The 10,256-nt window shown below is 47.8% G+C and overlaps 1 protein-coding gene across 2 annotated transcripts in view; it reads left to right on the top strand.

Annotated features, from left to right (window-relative positions):
* The first annotated feature begins 1,217 nt into the window (after positions 1-1,217).
* CRKL (v-crk avian sarcoma virus CT10 oncogene homolog-like) overlaps positions 1,218-10,256 on the top strand; it is a 52,174-nt gene continuing 43,135 nt past the window's right edge. For both annotated transcript variants that reach the window (XR_001002333.1, XM_011947310.1), the window contains exon 1: positions 1,218-2,076. Coding sequence is in view for 1 of the 2 variants with exons in the window: in XM_011947310.1 (XP_011802700.1) it covers positions 1,766-2,076 (311 nt within the window). In the remaining variant the exon portion in view is untranslated. The remainder of the gene's footprint in view (positions 2,077-10,256) is intronic.

Below are 10,256 nucleotides of genomic sequence, written 5' to 3'. Positions count from 1 at the left end.
AGTGAGATTTTGTCTCTATTAAAAATAAAAAAAAATTAGCTGGGCATGGCAGCGCGAGCCTGTAGTCCCAGCTACTCGGAAGGCTGAGGTGGGAGGATCCCTTGAGATGCAGAAATCAAGGCTGCAGTGAGCCATGATAGTTCCACTGCACTCCAACCTGGGTGACAGAAGGAGAACCTGTCTCAAAAACAAAATAAAACAAACAGGTCGGGCACGGTGGCTCACGCCTGTAATCCTACTTTGGGAAGCTGAGGCAAGCAGATCACCTGAGGTCAGGAGTTTGAGATCGGCCTGGCCAACATGGTGAAACCCCGTCTCTACTAAAAATACAAAAATTAGCAGGGCATGGGGGCGGATGGCTGTAATCCCAACTACTCGGGAGGCTGAGGCAGGAGAATCGCCTGAACCCGGCAGGCGGAGGTTGCAGTGAGCCAAGATCGCGCCCTTGCGCTCCAACCTGTGGACAGCGCGAGACTCCGTCTCAAAATAAACAAATAAATACATACATACATACAAAGAAAGAAAACAACAAAAACAAATAGGGTTAATAAATAGGGAGAAGCAGGCATAATCTGGGGCAGGCGAAGCCTCGGGGCCACGCCCGAGAGGCGTTTGCATTTTACCTTCAACAGTTCAAAGCCCTGGATGGCCAGGTTACCCAGTTGTGGACTTCCTTGACTACTTAATTGAGTCAATCTAACCCTCACCTTCTCTCTCCTCTCTCTCCATTTAGCGGGTCACGTAGCCACTAGGGCTTCCTTAGCCTATCAAGCCACCTGGGGACTGAGTCATTCAGTCACCTATCTGGTAGTCACATCTGCCCCTGGGGTCATCCCTTTACTGGGCCACCTCGGCCCATCGGGACCTGTCACTTCTTGAGCTCCCTCAGGCCCCTAGGCTGGCCAAGTCGCCTCAGTGCCACGCCTCCCTGGCCCGCGATTCGGCCTGCACGTTACGCTTTGTTCCCAGAAGCAGGTTTTCGACACGCCGCTCCCTCTCGGCTCCAGCTGTTTTCCTGCCAGCGCTGGGAGACCCGGCAGCCGCAGCGCCCCCAGCGGCGCGCAGCGGCCCAGGAACAGAGTGCCTACCGCCGGCGCCTCTTCAGCCTTCTCCCGGAACGCGGGAGCGAGCGCGACCAGCGCCCACCCAGATCGTCGTGACAGTGCTCCTCATTGGCTGCGCTGTGTGACGTCACGGAAGGGCCCCGGCGGCCGCCGGGAGCCAGGGCTCCGCGCGTGCGCAGACGGAGCGCGCTGAGCGGAGGGGGAGGTGGCTGTCGCTTCTCCCGCGTCCGCCATTTTGTTGCTGTGGCTCTTGGGAACGAGCTGGGTAAAACCACCCCGGAGGCGCGACGCTCCTTCGAGTTCGGTGCCTCGTGTGACTGCGGGGGTCGGTGAAGACCCGTGGAGCTGCGACGCCGGCGCCTTCCAGGCCGGGAGTCACTGGAGGCATCCTTGGGACGCCGAGCAGCCCGAGAACCCCGGGGTGGCCTCAGCTGCGGCTCGGCTTTGCCTGCCCTCACCCCCCGGCTCTGCCCTGCATTCGCGGGAGGCTCTCCGTGAGGCGGCCCCGGACCAGGCGGGCGGCGTCGGAGGATGCTGCGGGCCTGGAGCCGAGAGGAAAGTGCTGGCCCAGCCCTCTGAGCGCTCCTCGAGGTGTGCGAGAGGCCCTTCCTCGGCCCCAAAGCCGTCTGCCGGGCTAAGGCGTGCAGAGCAGGCGAGGACAGCCGCCGCCCCTACCGCCGCAGAGTCCCCGGCCCGACACCATGTCCTCCGCCAGGTTCGACTCCTCGGACCGCTCCGCCTGGTACATGGGGCCGGTGTCTCGCCAGGAGGCGCAGACCCGGCTCCAGGGCCAGCGCCACGGTATGTTCCTCGTCCGCGATTCTTCCACCTGCCCTGGGGACTATGTGCTGTCGGTGTCCGAGAACTCGCGGGTCTCCCACTACATCATCAACTCGCTGCCCAACCGCCGTTTTAAGATCGGGGACCAGGAGTTTGACCATTTGCCGGCCCTGCTGGAGTTTTACAAGATCCACTACCTGGACACCACCACCCTCATCGAACCCGCGCCCAGGTACGCGAGAGCCCATCCCGACCGCGGAGGAAGGTCGAGAAGCGGGTCGGTCGAAGAGTAGTTTGTGTAGGGTTGTGGGGCGCACTTAAACCCATATTCCCCCTATTCTGAACCAAATTATTTTCCAGAAGTCCTTCCTAACGGAAAGCTAGTGTCAGGATCTGGGTCACTGGATAAGAGGATGCGTTTTTGTTTTTTGTTTTTTCCTCATGAGGCTGTTTCTCAATGTTAGGAGGATGCGTTTTAAATGTTTAACGGGGGTTGCATAAAATGCACGCTTTTTGCCTTTCGTAACTTTCTCTGGGTGTAATACTGATGCAGGGATTTGTTGGTTTTCCTAAAAACCTTTTTTTTGAGACGGTGTCGCCAGGCTGAAGTGCAGTGGTGTGATCTCGGCTCATTGCCACCTCCGAGGGCCTCCCAGGCCTCAGCCTCCCGAGTAGCTGGGACTACAGGCGCACGCCACCACGCCCAGCTAATTTTTGTATTTTTAGTAGAGACGGTGTTTCACCATGTTGGCCAGGATGGTCTCGATCTCTTGACCTCGTGATCCGCCTGCCTCGGTCTCCCAAAATGCTGGGATTACAGGCATGAGCCACCGCACCCGGCCAAAAACCGTTTTTAGCCATAGACTTCTTTGAGAATCTGGAGATAGCCGAGCACTCACCACCCAACCCCCACCCCTCCCCGCCAAAGGCACGTACACACAAGTTTGCACACTATCCCAGGTTCTTGTACTCCCTCCAGATCTCTGAACTCCAGATTAAGAACTCCAGGACTGCAGCCTTTGTAACAGTCGACAAAATGAAAATGCTTTAGCGTTTAGAAACAAAGAAAACCTTTAACCAAAATATCAGAACTATATATTTGATACTGTGGTACCAAGTTTGAAGCAGGCCAGACACCACCACTTTTATAGTACGTTAATCACAAAGATAAGGTGCATTGGCTTCAGCGAGGATATTTTTTGGAAAATTTATTTCATATTTTCCCCCCAAGGACCATTAGTAGGCCAGAGATTAGTCTGGTTAATTTCCAAGGTGGAATTAGGCTAAAATGTTATTAAGGAAAATTTTTGAATGACACTGAGTTGTATCCTAGTTCAATTTCAGACGTGCTTTTTGTGTTAAGTCTAATGACTTAGTATCTCTTATTTTTAAATTAATGCAAAGTGACCAAGTCTCTTTTCCAAGTGAAATACATTATTTTAATTGATTTGTTGCTTTAATTTGCCTTAAGCATTTTAAGAAAGATTTGTTTTTATTGTTGTGTTTGCCCTGTAACACTTTGATTTTATCAGAGGTTTCTTGTATTTAAATTATCCCAAATTTGAGTTGAAAAGTTGCCTAGAATTTTTAAAGTAACAAACTGGCCAGTTCATTTCTTAAACATCTATTTTTAAAGGACTGGGTGTTGATACAGTTTTTCCAGGGTTAAATATTTATGACTTTATGGATTTGTCCACCGGGTATTACTCTAAACTTTAAACATTAAAAGCTATTATAATTAAGGACACCAACTGTTTGCATAGTGAGATAGAGCTAGAAAAAGAAGCCATGACAGTATAATGACTGTAAGATTAACTACTGAACTAAATGGACTTTAAAAGTGGGGAGGAAGTGATTATAAATCAAATACTGTATAACAAAGACCAGGACACCAAGAATCTGATTGGTGAAACATGCAGTTCCCGGCAGATACTGGTAGTTGCAATCAACTTTGAGCACAATATAATTCCAATTTAAGGGGTTGAGAATCTTAGAACCCAGTGTAGTGAGATTTGTAGTATCACTGAATAAATTATTCCTCTCGTTTGTGAGAGTGAATTATATAATTAATACCAGGCATTCATTAAGCCATGCATGTACTTACATTGAGGTGATAAATACTAATAATACAGCTGTTTCAAAAAGCGAGTTAATGGTGGGGTGTGGTAGCTCACGCCAGTAATCCCAGCACTTTGGGATTCCCAGGCGAATCACGAGGTTAGGAGTTCGAGACCAGCCTGACCAACATGGTGAAACCCCCGTCTCTACTACAAATACAAAAAATTTGCTGGGCGTAGTGGCGGGCACCTGTTATCCCAGCTACTGGGGAGGCTGAGGTAGGAGAATCGCTTGAACACGGGAGGCGGAGGTTGCAGTGAGCCGACATCGTGCCACTGCACAGCCCGGGCGACAGAGTGAGGCTCCGTCTCAAAAAAGAAAGAAAGAAAGAAAGAGAGTTAATGGCTTGAATCTCCTTCTAGATGGAGGAAAAGAAGTATGCTGCTTCTCTCTATCCACAGAATTGCCTCCAAATTTTCCATACATGCGTGTGTCTTCTTAGAGAACAAGCATGTAATTCTGTCTTTGCCTCCTCCCTTCCTTTACTGCAGCTCTACTAGGCTGCTCACTTGTTCCCTGGTAGCCATCCTTCCTTACTCATACCTTTGCACCTTTGCACCTTTGCTCCAGCTGTTGGCTCTTCATTGACTGCCTTAACTACACCTCGCTCTCCATCTGTTGAAATCCTACCTGTTGTTCCAGTCCCTTCACAGATTATAGGGCCTTTCTCTGACCCTCCCCCTCACGTTCAGCTTTGTTTCTCCTTCTCTGTGCCCTCTGCCTCAGGCCTGTTGCTTTAATTTAGTTTTTCATTGTCCTAGGTATCTCTGAAGGAGATCACCATGCTGGTTGAATTAGATACTGACTGAATTTACTTTATTATACTGAATCTTCGAATTGCCACTCCCAAGTCTGGTTTTCATGGCTTAGGTTTAACATGTTATTAGCCTTTTATAGAAAGCTAGTGACTACTAGAGCCTTGGCCAAACAGAAAACTCAGTGTAATGCTTCTTCACATCCCAAACAGGATAAATTTAGTGGCTTAACTTTTCAGGCATCAAAACTGAGCTTTTAAAGCCAGAATTTAATACCTCTTGGCTAATATTTTGGTTTATCTTGCATAGCTAAAATTTAACAGTAATGTCCTACTTGAAATTTAAGGACTGGTAGCTTGCATTGTTATAGTCTTATCCTTTTTATTGGAACGTTTCATAATTTTTAATTTTATATTTTTGTTCAAATGTTTATAAGAGAATTATAACCCAGCGTAGGTAATGGGAAAGATGTGTGACAGACATACTTTCTCCCTGTGAAACTCCTACTGTAGTGGAGAAGACAGACTGAAAAGTAGAAAAATAAAGTACTAGTAAGATTAATAAATGCTATGAAGGAAATAAACCAAGGCTGAAGGACTATAACAGGAGGGACCTACCTGGGGTGGTGTGGTAGGAGAAAGCATGAAGCTAAGACCTAAGAGTAAAGAAGAACCCAGCCTAGGCAAGGCTTGGCTTGAGAGGAGGGGAAGAGCCTGCCAGGTTTAGGGAAAAGCTTATGCAGATGTCCTGAGGTGAGAAAGTCCATTGTGTTGGGAGTGTGTTCTTTCTTTCTTTTTTGCGGGGGTGGGTGGGAGGGAGAGGTCTCACTCTGTGGCCAGGCTAGAGTGCAGTGGCCCAATCTCAGCCTACTGCACCCTCCGCCTCCCGGGTTCAAGTGGTTCTCCTACCTCAGCCTCCTGAGTAGCTGGGACTACAGGCATCCGCCACCATATCTGGCTAATTTTTGTATTTTTACTAGAGACAGGGTTTCACCATGTTGGCTAGGATGGTCTCCATATCTTGACCTCGTGATCCACCCGCCTTGGCCTCCGAAGTGATGGGATTATGGATGTGAGCCACCCTGTCTGGCTTGGGAGTGAGCTTCTTAAAGGAGAAAGGGGACATAAAAAATTAGTTTGGAGATAAAGATCAAGGTCAGGAATTGGGTTTTTATTTAAAGTGCTGTGGGCTCCAAGGAAGGAATTTGAGGCAGAGGAGTGACATCTTTAACTGCTTTTTGTATTTGTGATACTGCTATGATGGATTTTATTTCATTTTATTTTTTTTGAGACCAAGTCTTGCTCTGTCCCCCAGGCTATAGTGAAGTGGTGTAATCTTGGCTCACTGCCACCTCCACCTCTGGGGTTTAAGATTCTCCTGCCTCATCCTCCCTAGTAGCTGGGATTACAGCATGCACTGCCACACCTGGCTAATTTTTGTATTTTTAGTAGAGACAGGGTTTCACCATGTTGGCCAGGCTGGTCTTGAGCTCTTGACCTCAAGTGATCCACCTGCCTGGGCCTCCCAAAGTGCTGGGATTACAGGTGTGAACCACCGCGCCTGGCCTAGCTCTAATGTTTTTTATTTAATAGGGGTTGTTTCCAGTTTAACAACAGAATGCTTAAGAAGGTAGCTTGCTTTGTTTGACATTTTCCATTTGTCGATAGATACATTCAGGCTACAAAGAAAAATTAGAAGAAATAAACTCTTGCCACTAAAAACTAAAGGAGGTTGGCCCTTCAAGAAAATAATGTATTGTACTCAGCAGACTTTGGGCATTGCATGCACCTAGTAATATGGAACCAACATTGAATCAGAGAGCCCTATCATGCTTCTGAGGAGCTTACTGGTTACTTTGTTTTTTTCTTTTTTTGAGATGGAGTCTTGCTCTGTGGCCCAGGCTGGAGTGCAGTGGCGGGATCTCGGCTCACTGCAAGCTCCGCCTCCTGGGTTCATGCCATTCTCCTGCCTTAGCCTCCCAAGTAGCTGGGACTACAGGTGCCTGCCACCACGCCATGGTAACTTTTTGTGTTTTTAGTAGAGATGGCGTTTCACCGTGTTAGCCAGGATGGTCTCAATCTCCTGACCTCTTGATCTGCCCCGCTGGGCTTCCCAGAGTGCTGGGATTACAGGCATGAGCCACCACGCCCAGCGTTTTTTTTTTTTTTTTTTCTTTTGAGACGGAGTCTTGCTCTATTGTCAGGCTGGAGTGCGGTGGTGCGATCTTGGCTCACTGCAACCTCCGCCTCCCGGGTTCAAGCGATTCTCCTACCTCAGCCTCCCGAGTAGCTGGGACTACAGGCGCATGCTACCACACCCGGCTAATTTTTGTATTTTTAGTGGAGATGGGGTTTCACCATGTTGAGCAGGATGGTTTCTATCTCTTAACCTCAGGTGATCTGCCCACCTCGGCCTCCCAAAGTGCTGGGATTACAGGCATGAGCCACTGCACCTGGCTACTAAAAAAAAAAAAAAATTTAAATGTCAGCTGTGCTTGGTGGCTCATGCCTGTAATCCCAGCACTTCGGGAGGTTAAGGCAGGAGGATTGCTAGAGCCCAGGAGTTCGAGACCAGCTCTGGCAAGATAGTGAGACCCCATTCCTATAAAAAAAATTTAAAAATTAGCTGAGCATGGTGTCATGTGCCTTTAAGTCCCAGCTACTTGGGAGGCTGAAGTGGAAGGATTGCTTGAGCTTGGGAGGTCGAGGCTGCAGTGAGCCATGATCGTGCCACTGCACTTCAGCCTGGGCAACAGAGCCAGACCTTGTCTCAAAAAATGAATGAATGAATGAATGTAAGTTGTATGTATTTAATTTCCATGCATGGTAAAGCAGCTGTGGGAGAACCGAGAAAGGGTGCTTAGTCTAACCTGAGAGCCCAGAAAAGGAGCCTCACACACCTGTGAAGTAGAAGCCAATCCCTGAAGGGACAGGAGGAAACAAGCATGGTTGTGCCTCCTCCTTATATCCCCTGTTCTAAATATTTAAGAACTCAAATCTAGACTTCCATAATTGGGAATAGGGGAAAGGATTGCCAGTAATTTTAATCAGCATAGAATTCAACACTGTGAATAAACCCCTTTGCATTTCTCCTGACCAGTAGTTAAAATCATATGAATTTGATTCAGATAAAATACAAGAACATGGCCAGGCACAGCGGCTCACACCTGTAATCCCAGCACTTTGGGAGGCCAAGGCAGGCAGATTGCCTGAGTGCAGGAGTTTGAGACCAGCCTGGGCAACATGGTGAAACCCCGTCTCTACTAAAATGCAAAAAATTAACCGGGCATGGTGGTGTGCGCCTGTAGTCCCAGCTACTCAGGAGGCTAAGGCAGGAGAATCACTTGAATCGAGGAGGGGTGAGGGTGGTGGAAGTTGCAGTGAGCAGAGATCGTGCAGCTGGACTCCATCCTGGGCGACAGAGGGAGACTCTTTCCAAAAAAACAAACAAAAAAACAAGAACACTGTCATTATGCTGAGAATGGAATCTTGTCCAGTTAAGAGTTGTGTTCCCAGCCGGGCGTGGTGGCTCACGCCTGTAATCCCAGCACTGTGGGAGGCCGAGGCGGGCGGATCACGAGGTCAGGAGATCAAGACCATCCTGGCCAACATGGTGAAACTCCGTCTCTACTAAAAATACAAAAATTAACTGGGTGTGGTGGCATGCACCTGTAGTCCCAGCTAGTCTGGAGGCTGAGACAGGAGAATCACTTGAACCCGGGAGCCTGAGGGTGCAGTGAACCAAGATTACGCCACTGCACTCCACTTTGGGCAACAGAGTGACACTTCGTCTCGGAAAAACAAAAAACAAAAACATTTTATTTATTTCAGATAAGTAAAAGGGGACACAGCCTATTAGTGGGGAGTTCAGATTAACTTGAGTTGAATCTGAGCTAAAATCATAACAGGTTAGGTGGGGCCACTAGGCACATAGCAGCTCATCTGGAATGAACGTGAGAAGAGGCTTGGAAGCCACACTCAACAGTATTCGAATTCTGTCACACCAATTTTCTCATAGAATTAAACCATAGTTAGGTAATTGCAATATCCGAGCTTTTATGCTTTCGGAAACAAAAAAGGAGGGAAATTGGAAAGGGAATTTCTTTGATATATGGAGGCCTACTATATACCAAAACTCACTGCTAGACTCTTGGCATCTAATGGAAGTAAACCATGTTTTTGTTTTTGTTTTTTGTCTTTGAGAAGCTTGGTCTATTGAAAAAATTAAAATAGAATGTCATGATAGCTTAAAAGCAAAGGTGATCAACTGTACCTGAGAGGTGGAGAAAGGCTTGAAAGAGGAGATGCTCTTCAACTGATTCTTTAAGGATGAGAACAAGTATACGAGGTAGAAGAGGTGGTGGCAGTGCCTGCTGGTAAAGACACAGTTATAATTAATGTAAATGATGGGCAGGAACCTAGGAAGGAATGATAAGGCCAACTTGTAAAGGGCCTCCTGTGCCTTGTAAAAGAGTTTAACAATGGGAGCCATCTAAGGTTTTTAAAAAAAGAGAACTGTCACATTTTAAAAGGAGAACTCATGAGTTCTACTTTTGAGAAACTGCTCTGGGTGGGGAAAGATCTGAAGGACTAATTCTCGGTTACTGGAGAGGGACCCTGAGAAGCTGAGCCAAGATCAAATGCCATAGGAATATAAAGTGGCACACAGAAGGTGAGGGAAGAGGTATGGTGACTTCACAGAGGATTGAGTGGTACCTTTGAGAGAAGAGAAAGGGATGAGGGTTGGGGGGTGATTCTTTTCAACAGGAAGAATCTTTCTTTGAGGTACCTTCTGGAAGCTAGGTGGTATTCAGCAATCTGATGGGTTTGTTATTGAGAAGAGAGGTAAGGGCTGAATACACATAGATTTGGGAATCTCAGCTTAGATAGGATCACCCAGAATGAGCAGGCAGAACAGGAATAAGTAGAAGAAGAGAAGCTGTGGAAGGAGAGGCAGCCGCAAGCATAGGAGGAAGAGCCATTAGTGATGGCCTGAAAGCCCAGGGACTGAAGGAAGGGGACCTTGGCATTAAATGCTGGTCAGTGATAAAGAATGGTGGTTACTGGCTGGGCGTGGTGGTTCACGCCTGTAATCCTAGCACCTTGGGAGGCCAAGGCAGGTGGATTGTGTGAACTCAGGAGTTTGAGACCAGCCTGGGCAACATGGTGAAACCCCATCTCTACTAAATTATAAAAAATTAACCGGACGTGGTGGTGTGTGCCTGTAGTCCCAGCTACTCAGGAGACTGAGGCAGGAGAATCGCTTGAACCTGGGAGGCAGAGGTTGCTGTGAGCCAAGATGGTACCACTGCACTCCAGCTTGGATGACAGAGCAAGACTCTATCTCAAAAAAAAAAGAAGAATGGTGGTTAAAAGTAGTTGCACTAGAGAAGTACTTAGCTTGTCTTGGAATTGAATTTTTTTTTTTTTTTGAGACAGTGTTGCTCTGTCGCCGAGACTGGAGTGCAGTGATGTGATCTCGGCTCACTGCAACCTCCACCTCCCAGGTTCAAGTGATTCTCCTGCCTCAGCCTCCCGAG

Source organism: Colobus angolensis, unplaced genomic scaffold, assembly GCF_000951035.1.
Source record: "Colobus angolensis palliatus isolate OR3802 unplaced genomic scaffold, Cang.pa_1.0 Scaffold260, whole genome shotgun sequence".
NCBI lineage: Eukaryota > Metazoa > Chordata > Mammalia > Primates > Cercopithecidae > Colobus > Colobus angolensis.
This window is presented reverse-complemented; position numbering and strand designations above follow the sequence as displayed.